The sequence below is a fragment of the Octodon degus genome, unplaced genomic scaffold (genome assembly GCF_000260255.1).
Source record: "Octodon degus isolate 3935 unplaced genomic scaffold, OctDeg1.0 scaffold00017, whole genome shotgun sequence".
NCBI classification, from domain to species: domain Eukaryota; kingdom Metazoa; phylum Chordata; class Mammalia; order Rodentia; family Octodontidae; genus Octodon; species Octodon degus.
This window is the reverse complement of record NW_004524593.1, coordinates 19,145,004-19,165,716: the sequence shown is the minus strand read 5'-3', so window position 1 is coordinate 19,165,716 and position 20,713 is coordinate 19,145,004. Positions and strand designations below refer to the sequence as shown.

The window sequence follows — 20,713 nt, the reverse complement described above, 5'->3', positions numbered from 1 at the left end:
AAAAAAAAAAAAAAAAACAAAAAACAAAAAACTGATTGCTTGATTTCTTGAACTCAGTTTCCTCCTGTCAAGTTTGTATGGTTCAGAATTTTCAGTTAAGGATCAAAGTAAAGCCAGAATGAATTTGGGCAAGTAATTCATTTTTGCTATAGCTTCTCAGCATCCTATTTATGTCAAGCTAGAAACTGTTAAGACATCTTTGATAATTTGTTTCTAACTACACATTTACTTAATTAAAAACTGAAGCATGTCTGGCTTGTTTTTTTTTTTTTTTTTTTGCTGGCTCAGCCTGTCCTGAGGGTAGGGCTGGTGCTTGCAGTACCACGGATCTGACCTTGGTCCCCTGTGCCTGCCTAAGCCTAAGCTTGCCTAGGCAAGCACTTTAGACCTCTGAGCTATCTCGTCAGTCTTCTGGCTTGTTAATGTGGCAGAAAATTTGACATCTAAATTGTCTAAAATTTTTAGTCAGTTCATATTTTTCTTTTGTTATTTGTACATTCACACAGTCATTTGACAGTTTGTTCATCCTGAGGAGTTTTAAAAACTTAAGTGTTTGTTACACAGTATGGTAGGGCTTGCTAGTGTTCACTTGTCTTCTCATTCCTTGGGCAGGAATTCAGGGCATATTGTGTGTCAGTAGACACTAACTGAACATGTATAAGCAAAAAGCAAGATGCACGACTCGCTCTACCTAAAGCTTACCTAAGATGTGCTTGAATATATGGCTGTGGACAAGAATTAGAATTACCTTTTAGAGTCTGTTTTTGTCCTCGTTGATGTAGCCTTACTATTTCCTGTAGGCAGTTTCTTTTTTCAGTAGTTTGCAATGCAGAAGCATTTAGAAGAAATAAGAAAATTTCTAATGACTCCTGAGGTCATTAATTGAAGTAGCAAAAAACTCAAAAGAGCAGTCCTCAGATTGAAATAACAAATGCTCTTTCCCTGAAAACCGTTTAATTGCAAGTTAGAGTGAGAGTTTTTGTCTTTATTTATTTATTTGTGGAACCAGGGATTGAACTCAGGCCCTTGCACTTGCCAGGCAGGCGTTTATTCAACTGAGCTATCTCCTGGCCCCAGATACTTTTTGTCTTTAAAGTTCCTGTGGTTTGGTTTTCTTCACGTGGCCAGAGTGCAGAAAATAGAAAACTTTCTGAGCTCCCCGTGGTGGCAAAGGTGACAGCTGAGTCTGTGTCAGTGTCACTGGAGCTTTGCTCCCTGGATGGGGAATGCTTGCATTTATTTATTTATTTATTTATTTATTTTCTATTTGGAGAACTTTGTGACTTGACTGGGAAAGATGACTTTCTTTACTCTTTTTCCTTCTTATAATATCTGAGCATTGAAATAGAAGTAGCTTAGGTATATACCTATCTTTTTTAAAATGAGGATTTGGGGAATTTTAAAAACTTGATAGTATCCTTAATGAGTCCAGGCACTTCCTAAAATGGCATGCAATGATTTGCAGTGCCTGTCTTTCTCCCTGTGTCCCCAAATGAGAATGCTTTCTGACCCCAGCGTGGCAGTAGGGCTGTGCATTTCACTGTGGTAACTCTGATTTCACATGAGATTACTCCTGGAAAGCGGCCTGGCTTGTTCGGGTACTCAGTTTCCTATTTGTAGGCAGAGGTTTGCAGTGAAGAAACTATTCCTCGCCACAGTATACATGCGCTCTCTGATCCTCAGTGTCCCTGTGTTGTATAAGTGACAATTTTATGATGAATAAGCAGAATATAAGTACACTGCGTGAGGTTCCATGGCTAACGGTTATTATGGAACGCAACTTCCAAATTCATGTTCCTGAGTTAGTTTCGTCCCAGCCTTTTTTCTTTAGGGAATTTATTCCATATTTATTGTCTTGTGTTACGTAACATTGTAAGTAATCATTTATATGTTTCAAAAAAGGTAGCTTCTCTTTATCCCAGTTTACCTCTTTCAAAAGAAGAAGGTTCCTTTTGATTAATAGTTTATTTAGACAGATAGGTCAAGGAAACATTTACTGTAAGGGTTGATTTCTTAAGATTCCTTCCCCAAATACATAAAAGGAAAAAATTAAAGATATAGATTAAATAAATTAGTGGGTCTAGATAAATTACTTTGATAAATAACCATGCCATTAAGGAAGGACATTTATAAATTCCATTGAACAGCATAAATCTTAATCAAATTTAGGGTAATCCTTGTGGGTCATGTTGTGTGTAATTAGTCACAATGTAGCCCTTACTGGGGGATCTTTGAACATTAGCATCCGCGTGGTCCATCGCCCACTCTTACGAGTCCCTCCTTGAAGGTGTTAATTTTGGTGCACATTGTCTGCTTACGTGCTGCAATCTTTTTGGACTGATTCACCTTCCCTCGCTTTTGTGCAGCGATGACGTACGTCTGTCAACATTGGCCTTTATTGTACATTGTCTTAGGACAGTGGTAGTGTACACATGAGCTTTCGTTCATATAGAATCTAACGGAGTAGTAGTTCTTTCCTTAAACTTTTGAAAGACAACTAAAGTTGTACTAAACTGATGTTTAATTTTCTACTAATAAACTTATTGTATAAAGGAAATATTCTGTGTTTTGCAGAGGGGAAGATAATTTTACCATGTACTGAGTGATTAACATTTGATTTCTTTCCTTATTTAGTAGCTGTACGCAATCAGGTCTAGTCCTTTGGGCATATATAAACCGTTGGTTGTTACTAAGTTCTGCCTTAAAACAGAAACATTTGAGGAAATCTTCTACACAGAATGCCTGTGTTTTCTTCAATAATTGATCTTCCTGACTCTTAGGCATATATTGTTAGGAAGACTTTTGTGCCGAAATGCTTAGAGCCTAGTAGCAAGGAACCCAAAGACAGCAAATCATTCACTTACTGTACTTTTAGTATTGTCCAGAAAAGGACGAACAAGCAGATTTGATTTGGGGGCAAAAATTCTTAAAACTTCTATCAGTCCTATATTTTATGTTGCTCAGCGTAATGTGCTATCACCTGAAAAGAATGGGCCTCTGCCCCTTTTTCTTTCATGCAATCCAACTTCCTGTAGGTAGTGGGACTGGATTTTGGATTGGGGCTATTCTGTCCATTGGGACAGTCTTCAAGAAACTGTTAATGGACTGTTGTTTTAGACATTATGCCCAGCACCAACTTTGCCCAAAATCTTTGACTCACAAATGAATTCCAAATGAAAAGAAGTAGTTTTTAATAATGTGGATACTAAGCATCTTAATTAGTTGAGTGGTGCAGTCACTGGATTTACTTGAAGACTCTGGATATTCTGTAAGTGCAGATTTGTACAGAAAAGTTAAGTGTTTCCAGTTTGTCCTCTAGTAGGAAGGGTCTTCCATGCTTAGGGTGAAGTGGTTCTCCACAGGGCTCTTTGGTGCTCAGAGCTACTGATCGTGTCACGGACCGCAGGATCTTATTGCTGTGACACCAGTTGATGTCTGTTGTATGTGAGAGATGCCGGAGCAGCATCTCCTGACATTGCTTGTCACTGTTAGTTGCATTTAGAGAAACAAAAGGTGACTATTCCCCTGAAGGTAATGGACATAAATCCCCTTGGTTTACCACTGTAGTCAGAAATGTAGCTAATTCATGCGATGCTCACCTATATCTCAACCACATCTGTGTTCTGGAGCCAGAGTTACACACAGAACCTTCACAAAGGAAAAAAGAATAGCAGCTGTCTTCCAGTTTCTTTAGAAGATATGTATTTGAGTTCCTGTAGTTTTAAAAATCATAAAACCCTAAGTGCCTGCTTAGACAGGCCTGGGGACTGGGGTTCTATCCCTCGCACCACATGTCCCTGGGCACACTGAGCTGGCCACTAAGACCCGGCGTGATGGCACATGCCTGTAATCCCAGTGCTGGGGAGGCTGAAAACAGGAGGATCACTATGAGTCCAAGCTGCATAGTGAGACCCTGCACCAAATACATTAAAAAAAAAAAAAAAAAAAGTCATAAAACCACTTAGGCTTTTAGTTTATACACTTAGATTGCCAAAGGAGGGAAGTCTAGAAGGTGCAAACCACCGCAACCGAGAAGCAGTCCTGTGTCACGCACTCACACCCAGCATGCCTTCTGCTAACCACCAGAGGCTTGGTTCTTGAGCTCTCTTTGCCTTCGTGCCTGTGCTGTTTTGTGGCTTCAGGTTCCCTTTCTCCCTTTTCCACTCAAAATAATGTAACACCCAAGTGTGAATCTTTCGGCTTTCACACAGAGATGTGTTATATCTGTCTCAGTGATTAAAGTAGGAGTACCTGTTATTAAGTCAGTGAGAAAGAAACTTACAGCCAGGCACCAAAACCGTGTAACTGGCTGGCTGCATGGGCGCTCTGGAACCAGCCCGCTGGACTTCAGATCCTGTGTCCACCACGTGTGTGTGTGTGCTACGTTGTGAAAGCCAACTGTCTGTTTCCCAGTTTTGTCTGCTACTTCAGGATTGTCTTTGAGAATGAAATGATGTCATATTGTACATCCAAGGCACTGAGAAAGGGCCTGGCCAATAGGATATACTCACAGGTGTATCATAAGTGGTAAATTCCTTTGAATCTTTGTATGCCTGGTTTTAGGTTATGATTAGATGCAAAGAAAAAGTTACCTGTTGTCACAGGGGACCTGCTCACATGTGACGTTAAAGCTGATGAGGACGTCGCTCTGGAGAGCACATAGGCCGAGGTTTAGCAATCTGGGCCTCTCCACCACCGTGTTTGCTCACTCACATATTTTTTATAGCTGTTTTTGCTTTATAATGACAACTTGAGTAGTGAGAGATCCTAATATCTATTACCTGGACCTTGGTCGAAAAGTGGGCGTTCCTATGGTATACTCTGTAGAAACTGTGCAGGCCCCAGGAGGACTGCTGAGAGTATTTGGGTCCTTGGGTGACTCTAGAACTTGGCTTGAGAAACGATTGCCTGTGATCTTCATAGGGAAGGTACATTTGTCATATTTGAAAAGTAAAATCAGATACCTGAGCTCTGACACACTGCTATTCCACCTTAGTGAATTGGGTTGGAAAGAACATAGAGTTTACTCAAGGCCCACAAGAACACTGCTGCTGGCCGGGAACACACTGGGCCTAGGTGACTGCTGTGGAGTGAGAGAGCTGCGCCTTGTGGGCCTGTGAGGCTGTCCTGGACAGGAGCAGAGTTTCCATGTCACTGCGTTGTGAGACTAGAGGGGCCGAAACGTGTTCCTTGTGTTTGGCTAAAGTTTCTTTTTTTGAATATACTTGTCTGTGTTTCTGTCTGCTTCTCATAGTCATGAGATTGAGTTTAAAATACATAGTAAATAGATTTCATGTACCTTTCTTTATTTAGAAATTAGTGGGCAGAGAATGACAACTTTTGCTATGTACTCTTGGAAAACTTGTCCTAGAAAAGGGAGAGGTAGACCAGGGAACAGAGCTTTTCCATAATAACATTGTTAAAAATATAAAACTACAGTAGTCATTTGAGCCGGATTGTGCTTCCTCTGTCCTGTAGGAATGTCTGTGCTTAGTAAAAGAGCTCGTAAGCAGAGGCTGCAAAAGGAGTTAGAGTATTTGAACCTGTAGCAACAAAATGGGTTGTAAAGCACAGAGGGCCTTGCGTGAGCTCCTGGGTGAAAAGTGACTTTAATATTTTCTAATGCATTGAATAGGAAAATGCAAACGCTTGGCATTGTCTATTAATTTTTAATTTAGAGTGAACCATCAACTGTAAGAAGCTAATTTTGTGTAGGTGAGGTGAGTTGGATTTACTTCTTCTTTCTCTACAACACAGGCATTTCAGCAGAACCATGGAGGAACTGGTGCACGACCTGGTCTCAGCCCTGGAGGAGAGCTCGGAGCAGGCCCGAGGCGGCTTTGCTGAAGCGGAGGACCACTCTCGAAGTCTGCCCTGCCCTCTGAAACGCCAGGCCCGGAAAAGAAGAGGAAGGAAGCGGAGGTCGTGCAGTGGCCACCACCCATGGGAGACTGGGTACTGCCTAAGCGAAGGCTCTGATTCTAGTTTAGAAGAACCAGGCAAGGACTATAGAGACAGTCACAATAACAGTAAAAAAGATCACAGTGACTCTGACGACCAAATGTTAGTGGCCAAGCGCAGGTCAACCTCAAACCTAAACAATAATGTCCGAGGGAAGAGACTTCTGTGGCAGGAGTCTGACTTTGCTGTTGACAACCTGGGGACCAGAACTCTTCGTAGGAGGAGAAAGGTGAAGCGCATGGCGGTGGATGTCCCACAGGATGTCTCCAACAAACGGACAATGACCCAGCCACCTGAGGGTTGTAGAGATCAGGACATGGACAATGACAGAACCTACCAGTATCAAGAATTTAGCAAGAACAAAGTGAAGAAAAGGAAGTTGAAAATAATCAGACAAGGACCAAAGATGCAAGATGAAGGAGTAGTTTTAGAAAGTGAGGAAATGAACCAGACCAGTAAAGACAAGATGGATTATGAAGAGCAAAAGGTCTCGGATGAGCTCATGAGTGAAAGGTGAGTAGAAAGTATTTTACATTTTCTAAATATAAAAATGTTTGTCTGCAGTGTTTGTGGTTGAATGTATTTTATATTTTAATTAATTCTATTTTAAAATAATTATAAATTGTAGTAATGATAGTGATATTACTATTTAGCCATGGTTATATTTCCTTAAAATTTATGATGTTTTTGCAAAAGCAAAATTGCTTATTTGATTTACACAAAGTCTTGATTGTGTTATAATGACTTTAATTTTCAGCTACAAAGAGAAAAAGCAATAGATTTTCAGTGGGAAAGAATGTGCTTTTGGAATGCTTACCCTTGGATGTATAATTATTTATCTGTTTAATTATAGAGCTTTAGCCATTGGTGTTTTTTAGTGTACAATCCGTTAGTCTATTCTGATTCCTGAGCATCAAAAGTTTATACCACTTTGACATACATGTACCTTGTTAATTTAAAATGCCTGTGGCTCAGTAGGCATTCCGATTGCTCATGAATTGGAAGACCCAGTTTATGAGTAGAAACACCTGGCTTTGTCCTTAGAAAGCTGGAAGAAGAAATGACCTGTTGCCAGTTAGTCTAATCCACTCTAGGAAGAGTTTGCCTCTACGATAATCATTAAGTGCTGTCTGGACAGCATCAAAAGGTCAGTGGTCGTTTCTCTTTCATGTAGATTTGATGGTACTTACAGGAGACGAGAAGATGCTGGCGCTGCTCATCCTTTGAGATGCCTGGCCTCAAACCAAATGTACATGGATGATCCGGAAAAAATTCCGTATAAGTGAAATGGGAACTAGTATTAAATGATTGATTTGTAGGATCAGGATTATTTTATTCGTATGGACTGTAGAATATTTTCATTTTGCTTTGTTTTATCTTGCTTATGAGTATGGCAGACATGATTAGCACCTGACAGAGCTTATAGGATGACCCTTATTAGACACAGTGTACTAGTCATGTAATTCTTCTTAAAGAAGTACAAGATAGTTAAAGTAAAAAAAGATTTCAGGCAAGCTTGCAAAATTGTGATACCTGCTTTTCTTTCAAGAAAGTTGTTATTTTTACACAGGAATGACAATTATTTGTCTACTAGCTTGGGCCATTGTAACTGAGGACCACTCAGGCTGACTTAAAAGTAATTATCTATTTTTAATTCCTGCAGTACTGTGTGTTGGGCCCAAGTAAAGTTCTTAATTCTAGATAGTTCACAGTTAGATAATTTGTGCTCTGGAATGAGTACAAACCCCTTTATTCAATTAATTAATTAATTATTTCCTTTTCGATTTCCTTTTATTGATCTGCATCTTACAGCCTGTGCTTTGGAATGGAAGTGAGATGAATCCCCACACCTCCAAACCCCATTTATTTCTCTTCATTGTTAAAAAGAAAAATCCCAAGTACCTGCCAGGTAGGGTGAGGCTACCCTGCAGTCCATGTCCTGATTTTCTTTTTTCTTTTTTTTTTTTTTTTTGGCGGAACCGGGGATTGAACTCAGGCCCTTGCTCTTGCCAGGGAAGTGCTTATTACGCTGAGCCTTCTCCCTGACCCCAATGTCCCGATTTTCTTTAAAATTAATTTATTTATTGGTACGGGGTCTCACTGTGCATTTCAGACTTGTTTTGATCCTCCTGTCTCAGCCGCCCCAGCGCTAGGATTACAGGTGTGTGCCACCGTGCCTGCTTACAGTGGCTGGCCTGGCATTCGGTTTTGGGGATTGAATCTGGGTCCTTGGACTTGCCAGACAGGCACTTAGACTGCTGAGCGATCTCCCCAGACCCATGTCCTGATTTTTAAATAAGATATTTTTAGTCTTGAGTGAAGTAGAAAATGCTTTTTCCCTCTGATTTTAAACTTTTGCATTTAGTATTCCTTTGCTACTTATGGATTAGGGGCTGATTGCCCACCTTTGTGGGAAGATTGCTTGAATTCCTTCAGCCTTTTCTCTATGAGTTTAGTAACTGTGGCCCAAAATTTTCCTAGTACAAAATCCTTTATGTTTTCTTGGAGCTGGTTTTTAAGTAACAACAACTTTACTTTGGGTTGCTGTTGTTCTGTGTGTTTATCTCTGGCTTAACAGACTCTCGGGGCACCACTGTGCCCGTCCTGGTGGGGCCTGAGCTGCTGACACCGCCTGTTCCCGGCAGCTGCGTGGACGGGAATAGCCGGGCCAGCAGTCGTAGAAAGGGAAACTCACAGTGCGGAGAACAATCTCGAGGGAAGCCCTTCAAAGGGACCTGAGACTTGCTGGGGGTGGGCGGGCTGTGGGGAGTGAGGGGTGGCATGTGGAGGCGGAGGAGCAGGCTGTGCCAGGCCCAGCCCTGAGCGGGTGCGGAGCCCGTAGCCCAGCGGCCAGCACTAGGCCTGCGTGCCGAGCTGTAGTGGAGGAAAACCCATGCGCACTTTATCAGGCTGTGCTGGCCTGGGCGGCACCGCCCTGCCCTCCCCACTCACCTCCTGGCTGCCTAGCAGCGCGCGAGGCTCTGGATTTTGGCGGAGCAGAAGAGCGCCGAGAGCAGTTTTGGGAGTTGGGGTCCGTGGGAGGTGGCCGGCGTGTACTGGGATGCTGACGCTGTCAGATATATGGGTTTCTTAGAAAAAAACAGAAAGGAACAGGCGTTGGGATTAGTGCACCCACATATATTCAGCAAACACTTATGCACTGTAGTCTCATCTGAATACTGTACTACAAAAACTACCAGAAAAGGTGGTCATCAGCTGCTGAGGAGGAAAACCCTCCCATGCTTCCGTTCTGATTGCTGAACATAGCAGTACGTATACGATGTATATGGTGCCGCCAGCAGGGTGCCAGTGAGCTGTGCTGTGACCAAGGGAACGTGCTGTCAGCCTACTGGAGAAGTGTCACAAAGTCACACACGATTGGAAGTGCGGAAGCTGGTCTGGGAGGAAATCCCGACTGTCTTGTGTCTTTGGGACAGTGGGCAATGGGGGAAGAGGAGATGGGCATGCCACGTGGAGACGGGGCAGAATCAGCGCGCTGGGGTGGGCCGAGCTTATGTGGAAGCGCATCCACCGAAGCCTGCACGCCTGAACCGAGTCTGAAAATGGAAGGTGATTTTTTCAGATTTCTGTATAGAAGGTTGCCTTCTTGTAATGTGCGTGTGTAAGTGTGTAATTCACGCACTTTTTAAATGTAGTTTATTTATTTATTTTTTTAAAATTTATTTGTGTGTGTGTGTGTGTGTGTGTGGCCAGCTCAGCCCACCAGGGGCGGGGCTGGCTGGCATATGGTGCTGGGGGATTGAACCGTGGTCCCTGTGCTTTGCTAAGCTTGTTCTAAGTAGGTGCTTTAGACCACTGAGCCATCTCACCAGCCCCTTAAATGTAGTTTCAAGTTTACAGAGCCATTGTACAGACGGTTTGGAGAATAATGTATATCATAGTCCCATATACTCCACACTTAGTTTCCCATTTAATATAATTAAATTGTCATTACTGTGATAAACTTTGACACGGGGAATAAAACAATCTTGGTATTTTTTATTTTTTTACTTTTATGCATGTATTTAGTACAGGGTCTACAGGGTCTCACTGCGCAGGGTGGGCTCATCGTGATCCTCTGGGATTACAGGCGCACTTCACCGCGCCCAGCCTCAGTTGCTGTCTCAGCGCGTCAGGACCTGCACAGCATGCTGGGGATTGAACCCCAGTTGCTGTCCTCTGCTAAGCAGGCGCTTTCGTCCGCTGAGCTATTAGGCCGGCCCTTAATCTTGGCATATTTTAAAGTTCATATTTTATTAGACTTTACCTTTGTTTGAAGTTCTTTTATCTGTTGTATGGTACATTATTTTTAGTCAATCATTTATATTTTGAAAAGATAAAGTGGCTATATGTAGAATGGATTAAATGGATAAATTTAACTTACAAAATCATGGTACCAAAAAGAAAACTTGCACATGATTTATAGTCTAAAAATCTGAACCTTGAAAAACTGTAAAAAATTAATTGGTGGCCAGACTTAACCTGAACGTATTTCATGTGCATAAACATTTGTACAACTGAAAAATGTAATAGCGTGCCACCTTAGGTTCTTCTGAGGCATTTTCAAATATGCCTTTCAAAGTTGAGAAATTTTGAATTTTAAATACTGTTTGCCCTGAGAGTTTCAGAAAAAGTATAAAGACCTTCATTTGAGTTGTGTTGATGGGAACAAGAAAAAGAAAAATGGAAGAACATCAGTGGTAGTTTGGGCAGGTCATAGTGGAAAGCACAAGTTTCACCAACTTTTTAAAAATGATCTAATATTACTTTGCCAGGAACAGTGTATGTGTTTATAAATAAGATATGGGTGTAGTGCCCTTAATTGTTACTGTATTACCAAGGGTGTAGTGTAAGGAATTCATACACCCACTTAAGTTGGAATGAAAGATTCTAACCCAGAGCTCCTTGGAATATGCTTCTTGGTCAATTATTAGATTTTTTGCTAATATTAGTATTTATTTTAAAAAATCAAGTAACTGAAAGTTGATGTTTTATATTCAGAAAATAGGTGTCATCTCAGCCTTTCAAGAATTTTAATCTGGTCGGGGAGATAGGGCTTGAGTTTAAACCCCAGTTCCACCAAAAAAAAAAAAAAAGAATTTTAATCTTACATGTCTTGATTTACATATTTTAAAACAGATAAAGATGCCTCCTTTCTACTCTTAGGTTGCATTATTCTGTTAATGGAAATTATTATTTCAGTATAAAAAATCATCTGGGGCAGTTTTCTCCTTGTTTAAAATTAAAAATTTCAGTTAAAAGTAAAGTGTATGACAGTTTTGAAGAGCACCACTCAGTCTTTCAGAGGCCAGCCGGTGGTCCTGTCCTGTTGATATTTGCAGTGAGCTACCCTGTCGTGTGGCTGAGCACCGAGGGACTGTGTATGGGCGTGGCTTGTGCATCTGCTGTGTGTTTCAATTTGCATGTTGGGTATGAATCTGTATCAGGGCCCCAGACTTTCGTGGACGCCGTGAGAACCCGTGTGATTTTGACAGATGTTTTTCTTAAGCCATCAGTAAAACCCACTCCGTTGCCCAGAGTGGCCTTAATTGTGATTTCGTGCCTCGTAAAGTTTGCCTTTGTTGTGCAGCAAGAGTTGTTGTGAATGCCTAAGTGATACCTCCCCAGAGTGTCTGCAGCCCAGCCGCTGGGAAGCCCCTCGTCCTGGGCCCTTGCGTGTCATGGGGTGAAGGGCGTCCGAGCTGCCTTTGATGGCGACTCTTCCCTTTTATTGAGCAGTGGCGTTTCCGGCTCCAGCCGAATTGCACAGCGTAAGAAGGGAGCGGTGAGCGTTTGATGAAAGCAGATAATAAAACGCATCAATTTTGTCAGCACCTCGTTGCAGTCACATCTGGCTTGCTGTCAGGGTCCCATTAGATTCCTGGGGTTTTATGTGCCAAAAATAATATGCTGTGTAGTTAATAGAACCAGGGTATTTGCAGTTTGATTAAAAAAAAAATCATCTTATTTGCTTTCAGATCTTTGTCTGACTCAAGTTCCATGTCTGGGCTGCCATGTCTGTTTAAAATTTTACGACCAAGAGATCAATTGTTCTTTTGATCTGTTTCTTTTTCTTTTTTTTCTTGTTACAGTGATTCCAGCAGTCTCAGCAGCACGGATGCTGGCTTGTTTACTAATGATGAAGGAAGACAAGGTACTGAAGCACCGCCTTTCTCTGCTCTTTGGGAAGGTTCTTCATTTTAAAGTTTTGTTTATTACTGGTTATTTCCTAAGTTGATTGCTACACTCTGTATGTTACTGACTGCTTAGCAGGTTGGGCCAGCACGGTGGCTGGGTTTTCTGCACGCCACGGCCATGTCCTTTCCTCCTGACCTAGCGGAGATTGATTCTCTCCAAAAGCCAGTGTACAGTGCTAATGATAGTAGGGATGGGTTGTCTTCCTTGGAAAAGTTTCTCGTACCTGAGCTTTTCCATTTTGTTTCTTAGTAAGTTTGCAAGATCCTAGTTCCCATTTTCTCTGATTTGAAGTATGTTTCAAACTCTTTAAGCATTCATAAAGGTGGGTTTGTAAGTCATTTGTCTTTTTTATGTAGCTGTGACATTTATTCATCCTATCCAGTTTGTCAGTAGCTAAATGACTTTCATGAATTCAGTATTATAAACTGTTCAAGAGAAATGTCTTACATCTGATATTTCTCTCTTTGGAACTTCCTGAAGCTTTTCACACTTAACGAGCCGTATTTTGAAGCAATGAAAATATGCAAACCTCAACAAGATGACAGAATCCATTGTTCATTGGGTTAATTTCATTTAGTCAGGTCTGTGATGACTGTTGGCCCTCTTATACGCTAATGAATCACAAATGTAGGCTAAGACATGCAGCACTTACCACAATGCATGTCTTCCTTTCTTAAAAATAATTGAGACAACAGTATGTTGTGAGAGAAACGCAATAGGCTTGCTTTAAATTTCATTTAATGATATTATGAAAAAGGACAATAGCTGCCTACACTTTTTTCCTTGCTCTGTTCATTAATCCTGTACATACAAGTAATGTAAAGAGAATGGTCCTTCCTTCTTGCTTGCTTATAAATTTTGGTCTCAGATCTGTAGGCATATAACTTTTAAAGACCATCATCCCCACCCACAGTACTGGATATTGAACCCAGGGATATTCTGCCACTGAGATGCATGCTCAAGTCTTTTCATTTTTTACTTTGAGATAGGATGTAAGTTCCCCAGGCTAGCCTTGAACTTTTGATCTTCTTGCCTCAACTCCCTAGTAGGTGGGGTTACGGGCACGTGCCGTGGTGCACACTAGCCACAGACTTTTTGAAGTTGTGACCTTGCTGAATTGAATTGGTAGAATCTCAGTGGTGGGGTCAATCTGCTTGGTAATCTTACTACCTAGATTCTCGGTAAAGTGTAGGTCTCTAGCCGTGGTTCCTTTAACAATGAAATGAACTGATAGATTTTTGTTTTTCTTTTTTGAGGCAGGGGCTCCCTATGTAGTCCAGGCCAGCTTTAAACTCACTACATACCTCAGGCTAGCCTTGAACTTGCAGCGATCCTCTCGCTTCAGCCTCCCGCATGCTGGGGTTACAGGCATGTGTCAGTCGCCATACCTGTTTGGGGAGATTCTTTGAAGAACAACTTTTTGATAAGCTCGTCCGTCCACCTTTGGAAAGCGTTGTTTGGATTGGAATGAAGCGCTGGCATTTGCCGTGCACTGACTGTATTTCAAGCTGCAGTATACTTTCCTTGTGTTAGCTTATTTGTTATTTTGTCCTCTAATGACTCTTGAGCTCAGCTTTTTAGCACGAGGAGGCCTACACTGATAGGGTTGCAGCAGCCATCTCAGTGTCAGAGGACTCCAGAAGCCAGCTGGCATGTCTGACTCTGCCCACAGTGCCTGTCAGTGGCTGCTGGAATCCCTCTCTCATTGTAAAGCTGTACTGAGATTTAAAAAAAGAAGAAAACGAAGACATCTTCCTAGAGTAGCCTTGTGTTTTGAAGAATTACACTTTAGGGCAGTTGGTTTAAAGTTACTCCCTGGTTTTTATTATGTTTAAGAATCATGCTATTTTAGAAATTAATTCTTATTAGTTCTTTAGTTGAAAGAAGTTATGACGAGTTTTACAATTGCTTTTGATGTTTTTCACTCTTGCTTTACTTTAAATAAAGTTCTTTCCCATACATTTCAATTGAAGCTTAAGGCATTCTATTCTGGCTTTAAGAATTTTTGCACCGGGGATTGATCTCAGGACCCTGCACTTGCCAGGCAAGCGTTTATTCTACTGAGCTATCTCCCTGGCCCTAGTAAAAGATTTTCAAAATAAGGAATTTCTTTCTCGAAAGGGAAAAAGTGTATGGCAGCTACTTGACCCTCGGGGAAAGCAGAGCCAATGGTGGCTTCTAAGAACGGGAGACACAGTACTGACCGGTGTGCAATCAGGCTCAAGGCTGTTTGTCTCATTCTGAAAAGCCAACTGCAGCCTGCATTTTTGTCTATAAATAGCTTTTAATAAATCATTTGTTTTAAAACTAAATGTTGGTTTTCACCAAGAGCCCGTGTCAAAGTGAATTTTAAATTGATCATTTATTTAATGGTCACGCTGGTGAATGTTCTCAGAAGGCAACTTCACTGGATCGTAGTCTTTGTTTAAGATGCCCTGTTGATAATAGTTGGATGTAGTTTCTCCATAAACTGCAGTATTGTCACTTTTCATTTAAAATCAACTTTTTCAAAACTATTTCTTAATGAACTTAATTGGATTAATTTCATTTAGTCGCATCTGTTCATGATTGTATCCCCTTTCCCACTCCATACAAATCATGGAGTTAAGCTAATTATGCGCCATTATCAGCCATAAAGAGTGCAGTCCACAGTTTTCTGCTTTCTAATTCCTGGTAGATGATTAACGGTTGATTTTTCTTAATGTGGAAAGAGGAGTAGTGTAAGTGGATTTCCCTACAATTTTTACTGAGCTAATTGTTGTTTTCTTAATTTTTAAAGTGGCGAGAAGGCATAACATCTTGTGGTTTTGTTGGTGGCAGTCCCTGTCTTAGTATTCGAAAACATTACTTAAGTAAAGCTGTGGCATAGAGTTGTGTTTATATTTTATGTATGCAGCTGCCACATAACACAGAGGACCCCCAGTTAAGTGTGAATTGTCGCTGAGGAACAGATGTTTAGTACAGCTGTGTTCCATGCGGTACTTGGAGTGACTGACTGACACTGGTAGCTGAGGACCAGTGTTGGGTATTTATATTAAAAGTTAATCTTTTATCTGCAGTGCAAATTTAACTCACAACTGTGTTTTTATTGTCTCACAACTGTAACCACATGTGTGTCCGTGGTGAGAATGTTTGCTCTTTCCTCAGGAGATGATGAGCAGAGTGACTGGTTCTACGAGAAGGAATCGGGTGGAGCGTGTGGCATCACCGGTGTCGTGCCCTGGTGGGAGAAGGAGGATCTCACTGAGCTGGACAAGAATTTGCCAGACCCTGTCTTTGAGAGTATCTTAACTGGTTCTTTCCCTCTTATGTCATATCCGGGGAGAAGAGGTCAGTAGCACTTCCCAACGGGTGTGTGTGTGTGTGTGTGTGTGTGTGTGCCTGAGCTTGTGGTCCGCCCTGGAACAGTCACTGCATAGAGACAGGCTAAGGTGGCATTAGAGGACATAGCACCAAGTGGTGCTCAGAAGTGCTGGCCAGTGCGTATGCTTTCAGACTGTTGGAAGTTGACTTGCTTTTTGGCTGGGCTTCTGTGACTTGGGAAGAAAGACCTGTGCTGTCCTTACACCTTGGGACTAAGCACGAGGAGGGTGGCAGCGGCTGCGCCGGAGCTCCGCTAGTCTGCAGGTCTTTCAAGTGGGAGTTTTGCGCTTTTCCCAGTAATATTCGGGGTTTATCTCCACCGTGCACGGACTTTCGGTTCCCTATTGATGGGCTCTCCTGTGCACCAGTGGGCATGGTCCTCCTAAATTGAGTGCTTTAATATTCCAGGTTTCCAAGCGAGACTCCGTCGCCTTCAAGGAATGCCTTCAAAGAATGCTAGGAGGTCCGGAGGGACCCCGCCTTCAATGGTAGGTGCACTATTTTTTTTTTTTTTTTTTAATTGAATTCTCATGTTTGGAGATATTTCCATCTCCATGGAATAAAAAGCCACATCCTCATCTTTTATTTATATTCTAATGTTATACTTAAAAATAATCCATTTTTTTGTAGGCTACAAACTGGACCAGTGAGATTCCCCTATAAACCAAATCTTCTAATGCTAATAAGTTAGTTACGTTTTGAACGTCTGGGGAATGCCACCCAAGGGACCCTGGCTCCTGTCCTCTTCCCGGAGGAGACCACTGAAGGGAGAGCCTCTCTGGTGCAGAGATGGGCCGTTCTGGCTGGAGGACTGGCGCTTCCTGGCAGTCAGAAGCGCCCCTGCTGGGGGAGGCTGTGCAGACGTAGGCAGGCCCGGGCATGGAAAGTACTGTAAATTCTATAGATTATTTTCTTCTATGATTACTTTTTTACAATGAACCCGTTTATGTATTACTTGCTTTGCCAAAACGCTAACAGAAGCGAGGCAGCTAAAACTTTCAGACTTAGCCCAAGTATTTCTTAATGTTTAAATTGTGACTGGTTAAAGAATTACCTTTTACATATGTGATTGTTGTAAATAAAAACCGTGGTACATTGACATTTATCATCATTTTCAGAGAAATTGTCTATAACCAGCATTATTTATAATGTCTGAATTTTACTCAGGGTATTTTAACAAGGGCTAAGAGAAATAGATAATATTGATAATCTTTGGTGGAGTTTGTGTTCTGTTGTTGCCTTTCTACCTGGGTAATGTGTCGTGTATTGCAAACCCATTGTACTTCGTGGTGTGGTTTTCATTGTACTGCAGCCATCATCCTCCATCTAAGCTACGACAGTAGTTACTAATCTCTGCTGAGAGAATCATGTACTATTAATACTTTTATACCATCTGTTTGGTCAGATGCCTGAAATGTATCACAATTTTTACTTGGGCATAGGGTTTAATGAAATCATGTGCAACTTGGTATTTTAACAAACTGTGTGAACCATATTGTCATTGATAAAAGTGGGCGCTGTTCACTCATCTTAGAGTGGCAGGTCTGTGTGTCACTCTGAGTTTCTGCTGTACCTGCACAAGCTTATTTTCCCCAGTCGGGGGTGGGGTAGGGAATGTAACATTTCTGTTGATGGTGGACACCTATACTAAGTTCAAGCCATTCGAGTCCGTTACTGTGGTTATATTAAAATGATGAATATTTTTATTCCCAGAATGATGAAGTCAATGTGATTTAATATGTATATTTTTATATTGTATGGATTGTCAATTCAGCATTTAATGATAACTTAAACATGATTAAAATAGAAACTTAAAGTGGACCTTGCTTCTAAAGTTATTGGAATCTGAAAGATTTTATTCACAAATGCATGAAGCAGGAATGTGTGACATCTGTGTGTGACATCTCCTTTTAGATTGCTTGTCTAACTGGAGAGATTCAAAATGAAAAAGCCCACTTGAGTCTCTTTACTTTTGCGTATTTATTAAAGTGATGATTAAAGAAACAGTAGCGTGCTTAGAAGCTGTAAGTATCCTTGTTTGTGCCGTGTGTTTGGAGCGAAAATCCCTTTTCCCCCAATTACATGCACACTCTTGTTTTATGTAACAACTGCCTTTCACATCTGAGTAAGTCACTTGAAGACCTTGGCCTTTGAACTCTGCCTTTCCAGTCATGAATCTGGATGAATGCTATCTCGTTCTTGGTTCAATTTTACCTATTTTTATTTTTGGTTCACTGCTTGCTTGAGCATAGCTGGGATTTGTAGCCCATTTTCTAGGCTTATTGCAATCTCACTGTGGTATTTTATAGGAGCTATTACAACTGATAGGTGAGCTTCATGGCGTTGATGATACATGGCTTAACCGTATTAAAAGCTGCCTTCCTCTCTAAATTGTAAAAAGGTGATTAAGTTTCACTTGGTGGAGATACGCTATATATGTATGTGTTTATCACGGAACTAATACGTTAGGCCATAAACCATTTCCTGGTCTGTGGGTTTTTTTTTTTTTTTTTTTTTTTCACTTAAAATTTTACTGAAAACAATGGACTCCTTCAGGTTTTCTTTCTTTCAACCCTGAATTGTCCTTGTTTGAACTTTAAAGTACTATAAGGTTTTTTTTTTCTTCACTAAAAGCTCTAACTTGGACAGCACAGGTAAGCGTTCTAATTTGTGCTGATATATTTTTCTGATTTCCTGTGCTAAATTTTTGTTGGTTTTGCTTACATTATGTGCAACTAGTTTATAAATCACAGCCTCACAAAACAGTCACCTTTCAACAATATTCATGACTGGTGGTAGTAAGAAATTTGTCCATATTAGAGCTTCACAGTGCAAGGCCAAGTTCTTTTCTAAGAGAGATCAACTTTCTAAGCAAAGTCAAACACATATAGCTACAACCCACTAAGCAGAATGACAGTGAAGGGCTTCTTTTTCTGAAAGAGAAATGAGGACTGCATGAATGTCATCATGCGGTGTCTCGGGAGGAAGTGACTACAGGCACATCTTGCTCTGAAGCATCATGCACACCTTTCTCTGGGGAAATGTCCGTCGTGTAGTTGCGGGCAGCCCTGCTTACTTGGCTTGGTCATGTTCTGTGAAATCAGTGTGCACATCCGGCTAGGGATACGGAGCATTGTTCCTAGGGGAAGGAGAGGAGTGGGATCCTGGAGCCCCTGGGCTCACATTTTCCCTACTCGGTGAGTGCATGGCCTTGCTTCATGTAGGTTTGTGTTTAAGGACATTCACTGTACATCTTTGCCCTGTTAACAATGAACTCCTGTAGGTAGCGCTGCCACTCAGGCTTGAGTTAACACGTGTTTTCTCTGTCAGACACCCCACAGCCTTCTTGTACCCTCTGCTGACAGCACTCTCAGCTCTATACTAGAGGGCCACGTCATACAGAGAATCACCAACAAAAAGCATAAAGAAATGGTAAGCCTTGCACGAAACAGGCCACAGAGAGGACCCCTGTTCACAGTGCCAGAGGCTGAGAGCACAGGCAGAGTCGCCTCGCTGACCTCCTCAGGCCAGGAGTGTGGCTCCGCCTTCTCCGGGCTGGGTGAGTCTGGGAGTGATTGCAAAAGCTCCGGAGTACTCATTCTGGAGCCACTAGTAAGTTATGGCCAGTAGGAGGCTTTGCAAAGGGTGGACTCTTCACATAGGACTAGGATGGCTGTACTTCAGAGAGTAAAGACTGTGGAAGGAATTGCCCAGATTTTCAAGTCAGACCTTTGAGAATCTACATCCTGGCTCTTGCATTGTTACCTGTGATTACATTTTGAACCTTGATTTCTTCCTTTGTTAAATACAGACAAAACTGTTCAGAGCTGTGTCTGGGTTCAAATGAAATTATGCGCACAGAATGGACCTCGCCTGCATTAGACATGTAGTGCGTATTCAAGTAGATGGTAGTTATTGTTATTATGATTAAATATCAAGCCCAGTGGCTGGTGCGTTAAGTTGCATTACTAAGAGTCAAAGTGCAGAGTTTCAGACTTTCAGCTTATTATTTATACTTGATACAATGTTTGCTTTTATATGGAATATTTAGAGTGCTGTGTATCCTGGCCTTTCAAGTTTCTTTTATACTTCATTTATATTTGTCTTAGACCCCATGTTTAATATGATCTGGGAAAAATAATTTTAAATGATTTTAGCTTGGCAGCCAATGCAGTAAATCTCAGAATTTGATTGCAACCTGAAAAACTCCTCTACGTTTTTTATCCACCTCCCCTTCCCAATCATGCTATTTGTTTTTAAAAAGAACTATACCGTATAGGAGATTTCAGGCTAGACAATTCTGATTTTTACAAACAATTGTGTCCAAATACGGATATAGACAGAGTTGTGAGAATTTAGTTTTGATGGGAATTACTGAGTATCTTGTTTGGTAGTAAAAAAATCAGCTTCTAGGATGCTAGTTAGCCAAGGCTCCAATTCTCTACTTTTAGGGGAGCTAATCCAGATTTAGCCTGAACCTATATCCAGAATTTGTTCATAAAGCACGATTCCCATTGTGCCAGGTCACTTCTGGGTGATAGCACTTGGGAAGTGGAGCTGTATAAGCCCACGGAAGTACAGCCTTGCAGCTGCGCAGGGTGACCTCCTCCCAAGCATTGTCACTCAGCAGTGTTCTCTGAAGGCGAGAGGTGGCTTCACTTCTCTTTTGGAACTAATGATCTATCAGCAGATGTTGTATCTGTCCACTGAAAGATAGCCTTCAAATTGTGAGGATTAGGAAGTCAATGGTTCACCACAGTGCTGTACTTAAAAGGTAATGCAAGTTTTATACAAGAAATAACCAGGTTTTATATGGTTGGAATGAGAATACATAAAGTAGTAGTTGCATACGTGTTTATTATGCCAAAGCAAGTGAATGTGATTTGATAGACTTCTTATTTATACATGTTCATCAGGCTTAAAAACCTGGAAAAATAATGTGAGCATTAAAACTTAATATAAATTGTCATGATGTATGAAAAAAGGATACTGTTTACATATATAGTAGTTGTCCAGGGCATAATTTAGACCTGTTCAAAATTTTGAGTCAGTTCTGTAGGAGAAAAGGAATTTTATAGATATTTTCTTCTATGATGTCATAGCAAAATGGGCTCTGGGAGTGTCATGGTGATAAATAAATGGCATTCATGTTATAGAGATTGACTTCCTTTTTTTTTTCTTTTTTTTTTTT

General features: G+C 41.2%; 1 protein-coding gene across 2 annotated transcripts in view; it reads left to right on the top strand.

Annotated features, from left to right (window-relative positions):
* The window catches only part of Gpatch2 (G-patch domain containing 2), a 187,369-nt gene that overhangs the window by 3,041 nt on the left and 163,615 nt on the right, over window positions 1-20,713 (top strand). The window contains exons 2-6 of one of the 2 annotated variants that reach the window (XM_012513757.2): window positions 5,758-6,474; window positions 12,054-12,115; window positions 15,307-15,489; window positions 15,931-16,010; window positions 16,153-20,693. In XM_012513757.2, the coding sequence (XP_012369211.1) occupies window positions 5,758-6,474; window positions 12,054-12,115; window positions 15,307-15,489; window positions 15,931-16,010; window positions 16,153-16,185 (1,075 nt within the window). In that variant the 3' untranslated portion in view covers window positions 16,186-20,693. Of the gene's footprint in view, window positions 1-5,757; window positions 6,475-12,053; window positions 12,116-15,306; window positions 15,490-15,930; window positions 16,011-16,152; window positions 20,694-20,713 lie in introns of those variants that run through there. The other variant, XM_023710304.1, reaches the window with a different exon arrangement.